The sequence below is a fragment of the Puntigrus tetrazona genome, chromosome 17 (assembly GCF_018831695.1).
Source record: "Puntigrus tetrazona isolate hp1 chromosome 17, ASM1883169v1, whole genome shotgun sequence".
Lineage (NCBI taxonomy): Eukaryota > Metazoa > Chordata > Actinopteri > Cypriniformes > Cyprinidae > Puntigrus > Puntigrus tetrazona.
Genome location: NC_056715.1, coordinates 9,782,871 through 9,802,839, shown reverse-complemented (window position 1 = coordinate 9,802,839; position 19,969 = coordinate 9,782,871). Strand labels below are relative to the sequence as shown.

The 19,969-nt window shown below is 39.1% G+C and overlaps 2 protein-coding genes across 2 annotated transcripts in view; one reads left to right on the top strand and one right to left on the bottom strand.

Annotated features, from left to right (window-relative positions):
* Window positions 1-184: 184 nt before the first annotated feature.
* calm1a (calmodulin 1a) lies at window positions 185-8,715 on the top strand. Its single transcript, XM_043262664.1, has 6 exons — window positions 185-331; window positions 5,011-5,041; window positions 5,202-5,345; window positions 6,853-6,959; window positions 7,318-7,453; window positions 7,703-8,715. Exons 1-6 carry the CDS (start codon window positions 329-331, stop codon window positions 7,729-7,731), a joined length of 450 nt encoding a protein of 149 aa, XP_043118599.1. The 5' UTR covers window positions 185-328; the 3' UTR covers window positions 7,732-8,715.
* A 9,489-nt stretch (window positions 8,716-18,204) lies between these two features.
* ttc7b (tetratricopeptide repeat domain 7B) overlaps window positions 18,205-19,969 on the bottom strand; it is a 31,923-nt gene continuing 30,158 nt past the window's right edge. Inside the window, 1 exon segment of the mRNA XM_043263080.1 lies at window positions 18,205-19,745. Within this exon segment, the coding sequence (XP_043119015.1) occupies window positions 19,524-19,745 (222 nt within the window). The 3' untranslated portion in view covers window positions 18,205-19,523.

The window sequence follows — 19,969 nt, the reverse complement described above, 5'->3', positions numbered from 1 at the left end:
AGTATTATATATACTTGTACATGTTACATATGCATATTGCACTTTACATATTATAAATAATATTTCTTTATCAGTCTATACTTTTCAATCACTTTTCCTTCTCTGGACTGAGGTGTTATTATAAGTAGGTGGGCGGGGCTTCTGACTGCTCTATGCGGAAGTGAGTGATAGGGGCCCGTACTGCGGAGGAATACACCATCGTATATAGTACCGGATCACCTTCAATACTCTGCGAGCGACAGTCGCACGGTGGAGCTTTAACTGAGAGCGGAGCATCGCTGCAGTCTAGCGTATATTAACAAACCTAGTCCACTCTCCACCTTCAGATATGGTACGTATAAGCTTTTATCATGTACTACTCATTCACGAACATGTGTTTATATTTTACGTATCGCTGTCATTAAATAGACTTGACTTGACTAACCACCTGCCTGCCTCTTCTGCGTTCGCGCTCGTGCAACAGCAAATTTTATTTCAAATGCATGAGACTCGGTTCTTCATTTTATTGCACTTCGCAAACGATGGTTGCGTCTGATTATTATTTTGAACGTATTGCAGTGTTATTGATGTCATAGTGCGGCAGGAAATGTGACATACGCGTTTTATTATGGTGTGATGTGCAAGACAGCAGCAGACAGATGATCGGTGCTTACGTTCTATTTAATAGGAAAACACCGTGCTTGCTTTTGTAATTGATATGTTTAAGACAATATTTGCTTTGCTTCAGCGAATGATTTTGCTCTAGACATCACTGACAGCCACTGTAAGAAAATCAGGCCAGTCTGAATAAGGAGTGAAGAAAGACCTTAAAGAAAAAATTCACCCAGAAAAAAATATATATATTCTGTCATAATTTACATATTTAACTCTACGTCGTTACAAACCTGTAGGACTTTTTTTTTCTTACCTGAAGAACTAATTGAGACAATGACAGAATGACAGCCTCAGTCACCGTTCACTTGAACTGAACGGAAAAAAGATGCAATGAAAGTGAACGGTGACTGGTGTTTGTCAAGAAACATACGTAAAAATGATGATAGAAGTTCAACATTTGATGGGAATGTGTCTTGAAATGTTCAGACTGAGTTGTTTAAGCAGCTGTCATGTGGGTTGTGTTGGCTGTGGTTGTCCATTGTTTAGTATGTGAAAAAAAAACGTTATTACATGTATTTATGACCACATTATTTATTTTGTTGCTGCTCTTTTAGGCTTTTAAAATGTATCATTTGCATGATTGTCAAATCTTTCAAAACTAAGCAAGAATAGGACCAAAATTGGGCTTTATTGATTGGTTTAGGTCGACAGAAACATATTTTATTCATTTTGGTCTCTATTGACTAGTAACAGGTCTGTTTGTTATCTGAGCTCCGGGCTTGAATGTTTCCACTAGTAAGAGAATAAAAAAAGACTTCATAAATCATAAAGCTGGATACCCAATAAATAAACAAACCTTTGTTTAAATGGTGCATTTTAGCTCAAGAAAGCAAACATTGTTTGTGAAGCATGGAAAGAATGTCCTGAGTGAGTTCAACAAAGTCAATCCCGACTCAATGAGTCCATACAAATGCTTCGGTTTCAGCTTTTCCACAATTCCAGAAGGCTCTGTATAAATATATTTTTATATGGATGTTATTTAAGCCTTGGTGAGAACTATCTCAGTTCTGTGATGACCCATGAATGGCTAGTTCTTGCTTCCTCCCTCGAGTTGCGTCTTCAGGACCTTTCTGGCCATGATGCAGCTCTAGTTTCATGTCCTGGCTATATGGGTAGCTGTGCCATGGGAATCAGCGAGGGAAATAACCATGTTTTTCATATAGAATGATCTAGAAACAGTCTGCACTTCTTGAAACGGGCCTCTCTGGAAGCTCCTCTGAAATGACAGACATGGTAAAGTGCTTGAATTCTAGAGTAAATATACACACGCACATATATATAGAAAGAGAGAGAATTGATTGGGTAACCTGGTAGCTAAATAAATGGCTATTTCCAGGCTAATTGTATTCGCTGAACACAGTTGGTTTTGTTCATAAGGAAGCTGCCTTCACAGTTGTGGTCATAAGTTCATATTCAGCCGTCTTCCTGTCTTGGGTGCTAAGTTGTGGGTATATTGGTGTTCATTTTATGAAGAGAGACAGTTACTGGAACTAGACTCAGTCGAGTGTTTGTATCTGTCAGCATGATGGTTAAGTGCCTTGGGGACTCCCTGTTAACATGGTGTGAAAGTGGCAATACCACACTCATTATCGTACACTGGGCGTCCCAAGCGCCAGGCTAGCCTTCTCTCAGCTGCTCCTGCCGCTTGGTGAGTCCTAAATCAAGGCCAGATTCCAGGCAACATTGCGCAGCATTTTCAGATCCAGGCCAAATTCCTGGCAGTGGTGTGCAATGTTTGAAGCTTCACTGGATGGCAAATAGCCTGGAAGGCTTCCAGTAGAGGTGCAGGATCCTATTCTCCCCCATCAGCTGGAGAGAAGAAATTATCCTTTATGGACTGGGTCCACAGAGAATTTGCAGACGTTGCATTTTCCACATTGATTTTTTTTGGGGGGGTAAAGTTGAAACGTTTATTAAATGAGCATACATTTGGATATTGTTACATATTTTGATTCACTTGAATTAGATTTGCTTCAACATGATTCCATTCCATTTCCAGTACAAATTGAAATTCTAATTTCTTCTGAAATCATGCATTGTTTATTGTAAACAATTTAGCCATGCACATTATAAAGATATTTGTGTATATGTGTTTGTGTGTGCCATTTTTCAATAGTTTCAGTAAGATATAGATCAAAATAAAGAAGAAAAGACTTTCCGGGTTTTCATTATGACTTTTAAAAGAACTGCCTCTTAAGAGTAATTTTTTTTTGAGAAGTAAGCTACCAGAGCTTTTTTTTTTTTTTTGCTGAGCTCTGCGGGCACATATGGGATACTACTGGTGCAACAGTGGATAGATGCATCATCACTCCTGAATATCATGTACACACTTTAAACAACAAAGTTTAATATTGAATCATCATAAAATGGAATATCTATGTTTTCTATGCATGTTATTGATCTTACTATGCTATTCATGCATGCATGCATTTATTTCTTTTTACCTATTTTTTTTTTTTTTTTTTTTTTTTTTTTTTTTTTTTTTAGAATGTCGTAAATCAATTTTTCAGTGAAAGAACACACATTTCATCCTCATACACCCTGCCCCTTTCTTACAATTGACTGCAAGTCAATGGACTAAAACTTCATACTCTAACACTTTCTTTTCAATTTCACATTGATGTACGTGACAGCATGGAAGACATGATCTGTAGCTACTTCCAACTTTAATAACCAGAGACTTGAATAAGGGTAAAGGGATGTTTCATATTTAGGTTACATTTCAAGGGAGTTACGGACAGCATGCTAATTGGAACAACATGTGCTGAGACAGCATAGTCATAATTGGGCAGGAAGGGACCTTTATAACTCTCCAGGTCATATTTTGTCCCTACCTGGATTTGAACTCACAATCTTTATGCTAGCAGCCTGGATCCTTAACCCTCAGGCTAACAGAACCCCCGGGGAGGGACGGGCAGAAAAAAATAAACTTGATCACAAGAACAGTGAGGCAGGTGAGATAATGCATCCATGCAGGGAAAGGTAACACCTGCCATTGTGTTCACAGATGGAGAGAGCTGTTTGCACAATTGTCAGAGACGAGACGCCACTCAGATGATCAAAGAGATAGAAATATAAATGCAAACCCAAGGCTGGCTGTAAACTGAGATGTCCGCAGGAGCAGGGACATTTGATTTAGACAAACAAACCTTAATACCTTCCTTTGATTTAGCTGTCATTCTGTGTACCTGCCGATCTACCTCCGAATACATCCTGCTTTGCTTGAGTGACCTGATGGGATGGCCATTTCACTAATTTCAAATAATGGAAACGATCCCTGACCCTCAGCTTTGTAACCGTAGTGAGCTGCTGACGTTAAGCTTCTCAAAAATCGGCCCAATATCTTGCTGAGCGATACCCAATGCGGTGTGGGAGGTTGGTACAGTAACACTGGCCTCAGGGGTCAGGTGAGCTCTCTCGGGGTCCGTTGTTCATCAGTCTAATCAACCAGACTCACCTCTACGTGCTTCAGGTAACGTCTGCTCACAAAGACCAGAATGCCTCCAAAGAGACCCGTCATGTACCATGAGGAGGACTCTGTGTCTTTATCGATGGTCTACGATCTCCTTGACCAGCAGCAGTTCTTTTATAAAGAGTTGATCGAGCTACAGGAGAGAAACTACAAGTCCTTCCTTCAGATGCTTGTAGACTCCACCAACAGCCGCATTGACAGCGTGGTGCGAGATGTTCAGAATTTGAAAAACTGCTTGCAGCACTGCCGGACTGAGCTCGGGGATGTCAGGCGGCAAGGCACTCAAAACGCCAAGCGTGCCGAGTGCTTGGCTGATGGGCTAATTATGGTCCGAGGAGCGGTGGATGGCCTGACCTCAATGAAAAGCCCCACCGCTGAGGTCAAACCCAGGAAAGCACCTGTTAAAATGGACAGGCAAGATGTAAAGAAGACTGATGGCTGGGACAATGAACCCAAGGCGAAGAGGCTGGTGGCTGATCTGACCGACATTCAATTTGATGGGATAAAGGTTGCAATATCAAGAACATATTTAGCTGTTTTCATTGTGGCTTTTAAGGGGATGTTCATTCTCCATTAGTTTATGAATTGAAGGTCAAAGTGGTATTTTGTCTTGCTAGCCGGCTTTGATTGGTTGATCAGGTTTCTTGAGAAAGAGAGAAAGCTGTATGAAGAAAATTTTGTTGATTTTGTGTAGTCATTTCATGTTTAAGATCTTCTATTGGGTGTGCAGTGGTTTGATCTTGTTTTGAGATTGGCGTTTTTATCCTGACAGGACATCTGTGCCATTATGGTTTGCTGAGTTTGTAAAGTGCTTCACACAATAAAACGATGAGTAATATATGTTTATGACACTCATTTACTTTTTTTTCCGTCTCCATTTCCAGGCTGACCAACTCACCGAGGAGCAAATTGCTGGTAAGCCAATCTGGGTGTGTTTGTGGTGTAACTTCATTATGAAGGATGAATGTCACATATTACCTACCTACAATTAGTATCCAGACAGATGATGGATCTTCTGGAAATTTAGTTTCATATATGTAAGATTTAATACTATTTTTCATCTGTTTCCTCACAGAGTTTAAGGAGGCGTTCTCCTTGTTTGATAAGGATGGTGATGGTACCATCACAACCAAAGAGCTGGGCACAGTGATGCGCTCGCTTGGGCAGAACCCCACGGAGGCTGAACTGCAGGACATGATCAACGAGGTGGATGCTGATGGTGAGTTGGATTCAGTTCAGACTTCAGAAATGCAACAAACAGTAATGTTACGTATCGCAATATGCTACCTACACTACACTAACCTTAAGGTTAGGGTTAGGAGTTAGTATTTGTTTTAGTTTAGTGTAGGCAGTCAACACTGCGATTCAAATAACCGGTGAAATCTTTGGAATCAGATAAGGGTGGGTTTCCACATTTGCTTATATATCCCTGAAGACATAACTGACATTCTTTTTTTTTAATTTTATTTATTTTTCATTTTATTTTTGACTATTGATATTACACTAGGGACACTTTCCTGTTGTTCTCAGTGATTAAACGGTTATCTTGTTTTTGTAATTAACTTGTGTGCAAGCAAACAAGCTTTCAGATAACAGCAAAATGTAATACACCTGGGATGCTTCTCTTGTTACAGAGCTGTTGTAATTAGCGCTCCAGTATGCAAAGGTGTCTTTACGGAGTGTCCTTTAACGTTAGTGTCATTTTAACATGTCGTTAGATCATGCAGAGCTCGGTTTCTGATATACTGGTTATTTACAGATGGGATTGTGTGGTATGGAGTCATTTTTGTAGGTCAGACAGCAGTAAAGCCCGTTGAATAACAGCAGGTAATAAAGACCTCATGAAATCCTTTACATAATCCACTTTGGCAGTGGTGGCGATGGAATCGAGAGAGTGTTTGTGAAGAGCTCCAGTGAGAAGAACATGCAATGTGAAGAAAACACACACACACACATATGCAAGCACGTGTCTACACCCACATTGTCAGATTACACACGCAGTGTGAGCCCTGTGGGAATGGCTGTAGTGATCATTTTCACACACGCATGCACACAGGAGGACGTCATATTTGTCCCGTGTTATGGAAATATCCCACCTCAGCTTGGTTAAACCAAAAGGGAATGAGAAACACATTGTAGCCTGAAAAACCCAGAACTGTCAACGTACCTTGTTTGGAATTAAATTAGAAATGGAAAAAATCGATAAATGGCTCATATTAAATTCTGAACCGTTTTGTTTTAATTAAATATTAAAGTCTAAAATCTAAAATGAATCATTTTAAATGCTACCAGTAAATTGCAGACATTGCAACATTTACCGCATGAAAAATGCGTATTCGTTTTTTTGAGACTGCAAAATATTACATTGAACTTTTATTATTTCTAATCATAAAAAACACCCAATAAAACTATATTATTGATATGTTATGTCCTTAATTCAGTTTGTTTTATCTTGCAGTAAAAGAAAATATACATGACGTTCATTCTTGTGAACTTTCTACGTTGTACAGTACATCCTGGAGAATGTTTGCTGTGACTCTGTCAACTAGGACTAGTGCAGTTCAATTAGATGACACTCAGACACACTGAATATATGTTATTAGACCTCATTACTCTTCATTTTGCCATATTGACTGCCCTGCTTTTGTCCTGCATTCTGGATACTTTATCCGAGTTGTCCAAACATCCCAAACCAGATCTGTTTATTCTTTCCCGGTTTCTTTAAGGTAACGGAACCATTGACTTTCCCGAGTTTCTGACAATGATGGCCCGGAAAATGAAAGACACCGACAGCGAGGAGGAGATCCGTGAGGCTTTCAGAGTGTTTGACAAGGTCAGTGCTGAAAAGAGAGCTTTGTGGGAAGATGATGTTTTTGCTTCCATGGAAAGAGTGAGGTGGCAGGAAAAAAGAAATCAACCCCTGGAAAACTAAACAACAAGCCCTTTATCGACGTAAAACTGCAGCTGGTTTGAAGGGATTCATGGCACAAATAATTTACACCGTCCCTTCAGTTTTACTGGGACATTTGATTGTCGAATGTTCAGGAAAAGTCATCATTGAACTCTGCTGCAATACACTTCCACAATACGTCATTGCTGTTTTCAAAGTCACCTACTTTGGATTTAGCGATTTAATATTTTAACAGCATGACACTGCTGACTTGCTGATCCTGTCTGTCTGTCTGTGGCAGGATGGGAACGGCTACATCAGCGCAGCAGAGCTTCGTCACGTCATGACAAACCTGGGCGAGAAGCTAACGGATGAAGAGGTGGACGAAATGATCAGAGAAGCTGACATCGACGGAGACGGTCAGGTCAATTACGAAGGTACGATGCAGCTGTGTACTGAGATTACCAGAAAGGGTCTGCGTTTTATGCAGATTAAACATTACTTTTATAAATTGCCACTTCAATTACAATAATGTAGTCTGGATTTGGATAACGCAAGGTTATTTGCGTGTACATACAAAAATGGAGATTAATTTAAAGGAGCAGTCTGGAAACTAGTAGGTTTTAGTGCTTTGTTGTGATCTTGAGCGTCATGTCTGATGTGTTCATCTCTCTTTCTGTCCACAGAATTTGTACAAATGATGACGGCAAAGTGAAGCTCTTCTGTTCTCTCCTGACCTCTTTAGAAGACAAAAAAAATCAGTCAAATGTTTTACTTACCTCTTACGCAAAAATATTCATTTATTCATACTGTTTCTGTATAGAAAAAAACTGAATGTTAAAAAAGGAAAATGTCCATATATAGAAAAAATATATAAAAAAATAAAAATAAAACAAACAAAAAAAAAGACAAACATAAATGACCTGCATGTACTGGTTAGTGGTCCTGTTCCCAAAGAACTGCTTAGACATCTACAAAAAGATCAATCAATTAATCCTGATATCAAACCTTCAGAAACTAAAGTAAAAGCATCTGGTGAACTGCTTAACTGGTTCCATTTGCTAGTGGCGATGTTTGGGCTGGCCAATCGTCTTCTACTTCCTGTTTCTGTTCTACATGCATGCAGCTTGAGTTCAGAGCCGCTATCGGGGCGGAAACCTCAGCGATGTCTGTCGGAGCGTTCTGGGGGTGAATCTAAAAGAGGTTTGAATATGGTTTGGGGGGGGCAGGGCGGGATTTCGGAATCTGCATAGAGGACGAATGAATGGGACCTTTGCAGTTTGCTTCAATAAACTAAATAAAGAGATATTTTTAAGAAAAATGAGCAGTTAAGAGATTTTCAACTATGTTTGGCATGTCAGGATATTCAGAGTTTTGTTTCTTTGTGCATTGTGCCCGATAGTAGGGGCGTTTAGCGGGAGGGAGTGGCTTGGGAGTTTCAGGGGTATGACCTTTCACCTTATGTGAAAGCGTTTTTCGGGTAAGGGCAATGGTGACTGTAACCATAAATGTTTTTATCTTTAGTTCTTCTCTGGGCTCTGACCGTGAGCATGTCGATTTTCTCTGGAGAGTGCAAAACGAGGGCTTCGGCCGCCAGGGGTTTGTTTCGACTGCCCACCTTCAGTTCTGTTTATGTTCATTCCAAGTTGTACATGCTCGTCTTTTGATTTTTTTTCCAATAAAAGAACATGAACTCGAAGCTCTCAACCTTGTTTGTCCTTTTTGTCATTTTCTACCGAAACGAACATTTAGGGAAGCTTTTGCAGCCAACCTACAGAAATCACCATGGCAACCGCTCTCTTTCTGTACGTCTCAGTATATATGTGTCATGTTGCATGAGCGCTGATCTATCCGAGCGCAGGCTTGAGCGCGTCTGTCTTTGGGGATTTTAGGGGTTGCCTGGCAACCTGGATCTATGGCTCTGGTGGATGAGGGGGATATCAAAAACCATGTGGGAGCTGGAGAAGAGACTCTGGAGAGATGGAGAGCGTGTGTGTGTGTGTGTGTGTGTGAAAATCTACAGCTGATTAGATCCACCTCCTGTAGTCAGGCAGTTTATCCCTACAGCAGATCTACAGTATGTTCCTTTTTTCCTGGGAACTATTCATTTGCATTTCTCCAGTTGAAGCTTTACCATCCGATTTAACGTGAGACTTTTGCACTCAATTTTCAGACTCGCTCTTAATTTACAGCTATTTAAAGCCTGAGCTCAGTGACAGTGTGCTCGGGGGGTGTGGAGATGATTGTGCGTCTACTATGTGCTCAGCAGTGAGAAACAGGATACAGTGACAGGCGTGTGGGAGGAGAGAGAGAGTGCTAACAGCCCACGTCTCTCTGCCCTTCTGACTGATGATCTGCACGTGGCCAAGCGTGTGTGTGTGTGTGTATGTATTAAATGCATTACTGCATCCAAGAAGAATAATCAGAGAATGGCTAAAGGCTTCACAAAATGTTTCGCTTAAATATGTAGAATATTCTGGTCGTTCGGTGCCTCTGAGACATGGCAGAATGTCTTTTCATGGTTTGGTTGCAGGCACTGGTTGGTCACACTCTCTGTCATCTCAGGCTTTATGGGAAGAATCTCAGAGCAAGAACAGACAAAATGTCTCACATAAATATAGCATGTTTATCATGGCTGAATGGCATCACATAGGTATAATACACACAGCTGGTTCATATAGTCTGAGACAACATTGAAAATCTGGGATTTTTTTTAATAAACCCTAGAAATATGTTCTTTTTGATTAAAAAAATTCTGAATATCTTTAATATTTAATATTCCACACTATTTCTAGTTCACTAATGAAAATGCACTCAAGTTGTTATTGTTAATAAGCTTGCTTATAATCTAAATCTTTTTTTTAATCAAATTATTATTTTTTTAATTAAAAAATATTTAAAACATAAGAATATATTTACATATTTATATTCAGTTGTTATGCTGATATAATCTGCCTTTTTTGTGTTAAACAATTCATAAGATAAGCTTGTTTAGCGGTGGTTTTGGCATGTTTAATCTAACAATTTTCTATTTGGATGAGTTAAAAAAAGATATTCTAAAAATTGCAGCCGATGTTCCTTCTGCTTCATTCAACCGTTACATAATAGGATGTCAAACGGAGTGTTTTACATTAGAATATAATGAGCTGATAATAGTGTAACAAGTCATCTAAGCGTTTTATGCATATAATCTTAATACTGCAGGCGGTATCCAGCGCAAAACATTTAAAAAAAAAAAGCTTGCTTTTGGAAACAGGTGAAAGGTAATACATTGATTTTCCTCCGTATGCACAGTCAGTTGCCTGCAGAACCATTGAGCTTCAGTGGCCTGCTGTGACCTCAACTGAGCGCAGACAGTGAGACACACACATATATACTTAATTAGGACATATAATGCAGATCTATGCAGATCTGAGAAGTTATAGATTCGAAATCCGCAGTAATGCTGAAATGACACACCGCAGCTTTAACTGCTCCAGGGCTCTAGTCGTGTGGCGTACTCTATTCCAAACACAAGCTTACTCATGCTTGGTCGAACAGATTCCGTCAGATGCTTTTACCTCTTAGGACCCAGGCCCCTCCTCCTCAGCAGTGCTGAATATACGGCGTCTATCTAGTGTGCTGCTTCAAAGCACACACACGGACGGCAATCTAAAGGCCGTCATTCACTCATTTAGTCTGTATTCACGCAATGCCAATAAGGTCATCTTATCCCAACGGCTCCCTCCCGACCCCTGAGCTGGCAAATCATCCGGCAGAGTATTTTTAATTTATACCTGACCGAGAGTTCAGCACCTCCTCTACAACATTAAAAAGCACACGAAGCGTTCCTGCAGCCCTCCAGCTGGGCAGAGGGACGGGTTTTAGAGATACTAGACTATGTGTCATGCGCTTGTATAGAACAGCTCACATTGCAACAAGGCACGTAATGTATTAGGAGCTTTTGTCATCTGTTAACACCCTGACCTGATCAGATGAGAAGAGGGCTCTCAACCAGGGGTACGTGCAGGGTGTTAAATTATATAATAAGATAACCAAAACGAGAGGTTTAAGTCTTTTGTGTCTTAATTCTAGGTTTATATGGTTTTAGTTTTAACATTAAAATCACAATCTAATGGAAGAGGTGACAAATCTATAATCTTTAAAATAGAAAAAATGTAGGCGGAGAGTTAGTTTAATTCATCAGTGGCTGACAGGATGGGGGCAGGTCTGACATAATCTTCAGAGAGAAGTCTGTAATGTCATGTTATGACGTTCTAATTAAAATTTAGAAGGAACGTTTTTTTTTTTTTAAATGAAACATAAAGAATTCTTCACAATAGCATCATTAAAATGCATTTAGAAAACAGATACATTTTCAATTTCATGCTTTAAATAAAAGATATATAAAAAAAGAGGTGTACACGTTTTTGTAAAAATAAAGCATATGCAAGGATAAAATATTTTAAAATGATTAAGATATATATATATATATGTTTAGAAAACAGATGAAAAATGTATTGTGACTGGTCAGCTATTATACTACAGAAAAACATGTTTTATGATCTCCTCAGGTTTTTGTCTTTCTTTTAATCCAATAAAATTTGAACTCAAAATCTATATATCCTTTCGATGTATTTATCTATTTGGTTTATTCACAATGTAATAAGTGGGAGAACGTCAGCTGGTCATTAAACTAAACCATTTGATACAAGATACTCTGCTTCACATAAGAGTTCTTGATCACCTTGTCAGCTTTATATTATATATTATATATATATTAAACAATATTATGTACTGAAGACTTGTAATTTAGCCGAAAGCAATGATTTAAAGTTTTTTAGTTATTTTATGGATGAGCCATATGGATTACTGTGATGTTTACTGTTTTCAACAATCTCCCAAACCCATAATTTATTTCTTTATCTTTTAAGGGAGCATCACTAGTGTTGAATGATCAGTCAGTGCACAGTGGGTATGCGCTTTTGGCACAACTCCAGAGTGGTCTGGGAAAGACTCAAAGCTGTGTGTGTGTGTGTTTGTGTGTGTGTGTGAGAGGTGGGGAAGCCCATATGGAGGAAGAAAAATGCACAGCGGGGGGAATGAGATATGAGTGCATAACGAGTGGGCTGTTTAAGAATGCAGTCATCAGCATTTGAACTGTCTGTGTTTGTGAGGGAGTCCCTGCTGCAGCGGAGCAGAGTGAGGTCATCCTAAAGAAGAGGCGGGGCTTACGGATTGACAGGCTGCACTGTGGGGTTAAATGATGCTGAAGTGAAACGCTGCATTAATATTTCTCAGCGCGCACACATACACGCTGCAGGGCAGCAACACGCTGGCCACTGAAAGATAATAGGCTTGCATTACAGTAACTCGAGAAACCAAAAACATCCACGTAAACACACTTGATCAAGAAGCTTAAAGGGGAGTTTGCAGCTCACCCTTCACACACACACACACACACATTAGAAAGTATGTAAAGACTGTGTTGTTGATTGATATCGTAAAATGCATCCACATTTAGAACAGGTCACATTGAACAACATTGTTTCAAGATCTCAAAATAACTTGGGTGGGGTGAGATAGTACAATGGCTGATATATAGCTCATACTTACAGCCTTTAAAGGGATATTTTTATAATTTACTCAAAAATTACTTAGTACACCAGTGAAAAGTGAATAGGTTCTGCTTTTGTTGAGCCATCAAAATAGCATAAAAATACCCCAAAACTACTTCAAATTATTTGCTATTTTGAGTAATTTTAAGTGAATCTTCTGAAGCCATATAAGACAAATATTTACTAATTTTCTCTATATCACTCTCAAATCACCATCCATGCTACATTTAATTCACGCCAGGTTCAATGCATATTTAATTAAGTGCTGTAAATTGATAAACATTTACAATTTACCCAGCTATTATCAAAAGCATTTCTAAATAATTCAGCAAAACATGCAACCTTATGTGAAGTATTATGACAAAAATGCATTATAAAAAACTGCATCTGTTCTGCAGATGCATTAGAGCTAACTCAAAACTCAATTTAAACCACTATTGAGTGTAAAAACTGCCTTTTGTGAAATTTGGTCATTTAGTGTTAAAAGAGCCTTTTGCCTGTATGCGTATTTAAGATGTAGTTACACATTCATTATTGTTACGAAAATAATAAGAAAATCACATACAAATCATATTCTGCCATAATCATGTGTCTTATATAATCTATGTTTATTCATGCTGTGTAAAGCCATCCGAGGTGTATATGACTGTATATGAGTTTTTTAAAAACGTATCCTCCAAGCTTGGTAATGCTGGTGGATGGCCATTATTTTAAAGCTCCATAAATCATATATATATATCCATTGTAAAAATAACTTAAACGCCTACTCGTTTTCGAATTTTTAATTTGTTACCGTTATAACATTGCTCTATCCTCATTCGTCTGTTCTCTTCTGAGCCTATGCTACGAACATGGCTCATATGTCAAGTCAGAGGTCAGCCAAGAAACCAGAACTCGACTCTCTGATTTTCTTTATTACAAAGCCTAATTCGATCAATTTTCTACAGCCACACTCTCTTTCGTGAATTTATTCACTCAGCTAACCAATCCCAATACTCCTTTACGTTTTCAAATTTATTTTGCTAATTACAAAGTTTATTGATTGTTCACCTCTCTTCTGCTCTCACCTCTCTGAAATTGAGTGAAAACTCTAGCAAAGATCGGTCAGATGAATTTTTTCGGGCCAGTTTTCCCTGGAGTCTGTCCTTCAGGACTACAGCAGAGTGTCTCTTTGATCTATTCTCTCCATTTTCAGCTCAAGCAGCCCTTGCCAGGATGTATTCTTGTGTCAGTCTAAGTGCATTTCTTTGCTTGGTTGCTCACTTGGGCCTTTAGTTCTGCCACTTTGTAAAGCTGCTTGGAGACAATCGCCAGTGTTATGCGTGCTATAAATAAAGTTAATTAACTTGAATTGAATTTTCTTTTTTTTTTTTTTTTTTTTTTTAACAGAGTACAGCGAGTCCTTCCAGTAATCCCCTCTCCCTCTCTCTCTCACTGGGTGTTCCTGCTATGTCCGTCTCTTTCCCCAGTCCCCATCTGTTCCTTCTCCTCCCACGCTTCCATCCGAGGGATGGATGGATGGATGGATGAGGAGACTGTGAGGGTTTTGATATGTGTATGTTTGTGTTGTGTGTAGGAGGGAGGTGCTGATAGGACAGTCATCTGCTGTAACAGTTTGCTACAGACTGGACACCGCTGTGGGAAATGCATAATTTGTACCACCTTGTGTCAGCAGTCTTGAGTAGCTTCAGAGCGGAACAGCTGTAAGAATTAGTGTGTGTGTGTGTGTGTGTGCCTTGTGTTTGTTGATTCGTATTAATTAAAGAAGTTACACATTCTTAGAGGATAGAAGAACTTTTAGAGGACAATTAAAGATTGTTTGTTAGCAGTTACAAATATTCTTTATAGGAAAAATGTTCATTCTTTGAAGCATGTAATTAAATGAGAAATATATACAAAATCATATATAATTACATCTATATTAAAAATATATATCTATTTCTATATATTTCTATAACTATCTCTCTCTCTCTCTCTCTCTCTCTATATATATATGTGTATATATATGTAAATATATATATATATATATATATATATATATATATATATATATATATATATATAATGATTAAATTAATCCAAAATAAAATAGAATTTTATTTACATAATATATATGCATGTGTATTGTTTATCATGCATATATAAATACACAAAAATACGTCCAGAGTTTAGACAGCAGATGAAATTAACTAAGTGAAGGGTCACGACCCCTGAGAATGCTCAGTGTGTGACAATGACACCAAGACTGTCACGCTCCAAAACAATGAACAACATTTCTATGTCTTTCTCTCTCTCACATGCTCACTAATCTGCTGGTGATAGATGACACATTGCTATCAACACTCTATGTAGGGGTCACGGCTAGAGGAGTCACCTTACCTTGTTTCACCGGCTCACAAACTTTTATTAAGACATGCTTTCTCTACATGTCCCAAAGCTAGTGCAAACCATGGGTGCATTATATTCTAAGCTAATGCTGTCGGGACAAATGACAGTAAACGTCCTTGAGCAATGTCAACACCCCTCACTGGGATAATCACCAGAAAACGTGGACGGGCATGTGAGGAAAGGGCATATGGATCCATTTGGCTATCACTATAACAGATCTTCTGGAGAAATAACTGACAATGAAATGAGCTTGGTGGGGTTTGAAACATGACAGAACATTTTTTTTGATGAACTGTCCCTTTAATGTCTCTATTGGTTCTGTATCGGTTTTGACAGGACATCAGACAAACTTTCCCATGTCTGTGTGAAAATGTGAGCTCACCCTACAAAAATCAAACTCCCTGGAGTCTGTCGTATTGATTTGCTGCTCTCTGATGTGAGAATTGAGCTAGGCTGCCAATCAATGACAGGATCAGAGCAATAATACCAATGAAACATGAGCCAATGTCCAGAGAGAGACCACCACAGAGAAAACTCATTCCATATCACATACATTTATTTATGATCATATTTTATGCAGCTATGCAGTTGCTAAGGTATTCTGAGAGGATTTTATCCAAATTCTTTGATAAGTGTTTGTCAGGGTGTTTTTGGTGGTTGTTAGGGTCTTGTTAAGTGTTCTGATATTGTGAATAAGTTGTAGGGTATTGCTATGTGTTTGAGTGGATGTTCTGTGGGATTCCTAAGGCTGTTGGCTAAGGTATATTGAGTGGTCACTAGAATGTTGCTAAGTATTAAGGTATTTCGAATGAACGCTAGGATTATAATAGTGTGTATTTGAATATTGTGTCTGGTTGACAGGGTGTTGCTAAGTATTAACACCGATTGTGATGAATATAAAAGTAACAATAAAGATCTGAATGATAAAGAACTGTTCTCAATAATAAAGAATAGACCACACCCTACACAGAGAAACAATATCATTGCAATCACTTCCAGAACGATTTTGTTTCAGCTAATGAATGATAAAAACTTTGACAATCAATCAGAAACCATTCTACTATAACTAGTTGAAGAATATAAAGCTGTTGTTTGCTGTTGTGGACGCTAATATTGTTGTGTTTTTAGTTATGGTGTGAATGGGCCTTTGAGGTATATTGAACAAAAGCTAGGGATATGCAAAGTGTTTTTTGGGGCGTATTGTTTGTGGTTGCTAGGGTGTTGCTATGGTATGTTAAGAGTTTTGAATGATTTCTAGGGCTGTGCTGTGTTTATTTGGGTATTGCTATGGTGTTTCTGAATGTTATGGTGTTTTGAATGATTTCTATGGCAATGCTAAGGGTTTTTTGGGGTATTGTGTATGGTTGCTAGGGTATTGCTAAGTGTTATGGTCTTTTGAATGAATACTAGGGCTTATTTCTCAGGCGAGATCAGCCAGTGTGCATGCACAGTCCTGGGCCCACATCTCAGAATTCTGACTGTTTCTATAGCAACCAGAACAAGTGTTTGTTAGGGTGTTGTGGGTGGTTGCTAGGGTGATGACAATAGTCTGATAGGGTGTCTGTTGTTGGTGAATTATATGGTGTTGCTAAGTGTTAGTGTATTTTAATTATCTGCATGGTTGTTGCTAGGAAGTGTTTGCTAGGGTGTTGTAGGTGGTTTCCAGGGTATTATATTGGTAAGAGTATTTTGCAAAGTGGTTGTTTGAGATGAGTCACACAGTGAAATTTAATCTTTACGGTTAGGGATGTGAATAAACCCCTAACCACAAGTATGTGCACTAATATTAGTGACAGTTGCCTTAGTAAGCATTACTAATCCGGGGTCTTGTTTGGACGTTTGACATGTAAAGTCAGATACAGCATTGTACAATGGTCAGTGAAATCCAGCTAACATCTCGAGGATGCTCTACAAGCAAAGATGATCAAAGGAAACCCCTCAGAGATAGTAGCATGTTGTGTTTACAGAAGCCAGAGGAATAATGCCGTCACTGAGGGCTCATTAGGGTTCAACATGCTCCTGACCCAGATCAAAGACCCAGCGTGTGGCTGTACTGGGCTGTTTACAGCGGGAATGAGTCGAAGAAGAGGTCTCAAGAGGCGTAAACACTCTGGCAGACACTAAAATGCACCTCTTTAATAACGACCAAACTCTTGCTGCAGCTCTTTGTACGTCCCAGAATCCTCTTGGGAGTGCGGCCTGTCCCGTAAAGCAGCAAGCGGCAAGCTCTCATTAGTTTAAGGCAGGCCTGTAAGTGCATTAAATAATTCACTTCTTACATTTCCCACCTCACATCCTTCTTTCTCCCTGACTCCTTTTTATTAGGTCATGTCATTCATTTGCTTTTCAGAGGCGGCTGGGCTCGTCCTTTCTTATTTTTCTCTGCTTGTGAGCTTTTGGACCTTCATCAATCTTTGAGAGCTTTTTAAAGGTATTCAACCATACCATGAGTCAGGGAAACAGTGGGCTCATCTAACATACATGAGCTGAGGTGAGCAGGGCATGTAAGGAAAGATGCGAGATTGACAGGAAAATAAATTAAATGGGAAAAAATATGGCCAAAATATATACTATACCTCATAATTTAACTTGATTTTATACATCATTGTGCTTTGAAATGAAATGGTATAATAATGCAAGAGAGGTTTTCTACAAAAACTGCTGCAAAAAATGCTATAGGACAATTAGGACAAATTATATATTTGTTGGGTGGTATTTAAAGGTGTCATACGGAAGGGATCAGTGATTTTTTTTCTTTGCGTAAAAATTTGGGTTGTGTTATGAAAATAATCCCACAGTGAGGTAGACATGTGGGGGCATGTTTAAACAAGGCGTCTTAACTTTTATAAAGAATGTAACTTTATGGATCTTATCTGTGTGCTAACAGCTTGTGACAATCCAAAGAGAAAGGAAAACTTGAAATTGCATCATATGAACCCTTTAAGGTAATAATTCTCTGAAATTCTCTGTTTTGCCCCCTTGAGAACAAACTGAGGTTTGTATCGAAGCCCGTTTCTAAAGTGACTTCCTCCTAAGCAACTATAAAAAGAAAAAATATGAAAATCATGTCACAATTAGTGGAATATTAGAAATGAGCTATATTACCATGCTAAATACAGCTATATTAGCTCCACTAGCAATATTAGCAGTACTCAAAAATGACGTCAGACACATGAAAAAAATAAGGAATGGCAAACACATACTAATTTTTCACAATCGATCATTTATTGACATCATAAAACAGCATTTCCAGTTTGTGTTTGGCCCTGTGATTGACACTGCTAAGACTTCACATACACACATACAATCTTCTTCTTTCTCATCTGTAAATGAAATCACTGTGACCTTATAAAGATAGTTTGCGTATCTGAGATTTTACCATGTCCATCTGTAACAGTCCCTCAAGTTCACACACACACACACACACACACACACACACACACACACACACACACACACACACACACAGAATACATTTATGTCTTCACCCCGTCTAACACATGGCCACTGGGACACAGATAAATAAACATCTAATATAACACGTCTCTGATAAATCAACAATATAAATCTTGACCTCTGAATCATGATAAACGTGGAAAAATAAACCAAAGAACCAAAACGAAATGTCCAAAACTAGATTTATCTTCTCTTTTAATGAGAACCAAGGTAAAATATTTGCTTTTAGAGTAGTTGTTCTTTTGGCATCCGTTCCATTTGCTCTAGGCGATTCTTTTGTACATACAGAATATAAACAATACAGTGTTTGATCAGAGGGGCACGTAATGTTTCTCTAGGAGTCATAGCACGGGTGACACACCTGCCCTCAGGAACAACAAAATGGAAACACAACCTTTATTATGTGTGTTTGTGTAACAGGGATCCACTGTAACAGCGTGTCAAGTATTTCTTTCAAATTAAACACACGCGCACACGCCACATAAGAAGGGATATCCTGGATACCAGCACATATAAAGGACACACACACTCTGACACACACGGCACACATATACACATTTTTAACCGTCTCTGCGTCAGTGTTATTACTGGTTCGTATGACACACAGCTACTAGATTGTATGTTTCGGGACATGTTTCGGGAAGCACCGTGGTTCGATGAAACCGCTGCGTCAAACACCCGCTTCACTGTGACAGCAGCTTGAAAAGGTTTCTCATTGGTCCACTTGTACTGTGGTATGAAAACTGACCAATGGGAGTGCTGGAGGGGGCGGGGTTTTTAGGGTGAGCGGCACCACTACTGTACAGAAGCCGGTGGAAATTCTAGCACAGAAAGAAGGAAGGAATAGGAAGGGAAAAACAACGTGAGTGAAGCAGTGTGGAAAATTTCACACTGATAACCGACTGAATTCGGCTGATCCACGTCTGAGAGCCGGTAAAAAGGTCGGAAGAGGGTGGGAAAGGCATTCCAGGACAGAGGAAGAGTTTTGGTGTGTGTGTTTTAAGGGCTGTGGTTCATGCATGACTCTCGGACAGAGGTTTTGTCGGTGGTGAGTCCTCGGGGTGTCTCAGAGGGTGCGGGGAATGATGGTGAAAGGTAAGATGGGACAGCTGGCCTCCAGCTCCAGGGCAGTGAGGAAGCATTCGGTCGCGGCGGCGTCGTTGCCCTGCGCTTGCAGCACTTCTCCCAGACTGTTCCACACGTCGTGAGCCGTGCTGTTCACCTGCACCGCGTCACGCAAGATCTTCTCCGCAAGACTGTACCTTTGCAGCTGATGCAGTATCAGACCCTGCCAAAAAACAAACAAACACACAGACAACTCGAAAGTGAAAAAAAAATACAGATGCCAGGAAATAAAAGACGGAGTTCTGGATGAATTTTAATATTCCTACTGATTAAAAAAAATGCAAAAAACATATCTTTTAGCTTTAAGAAATGGCATAATTATATTATATTATAAAGTAAAAAATATTCATTTGTAACCACTCAATAACAGAAAACTACATAATAGAC

Excerpts from the sequence above, each read along its gene's own strand:
- calm1a (XM_043262664.1), top strand. Across the intron at positions 5,042-5,201 it reads CACCGAGGAGCAAATTGCTG|AGTTTAAGGAGGCGTTCTCC; the intron begins GTAAGCCAATCT and ends GTTTCCTCACAG. Across the intron at positions 6,960-7,317 it reads CTTTCAGAGTGTTTGACAAG|GATGGGAACGGCTACATCAG; the intron begins GTCAGTGCTGAA and ends TGTCTGTGGCAG.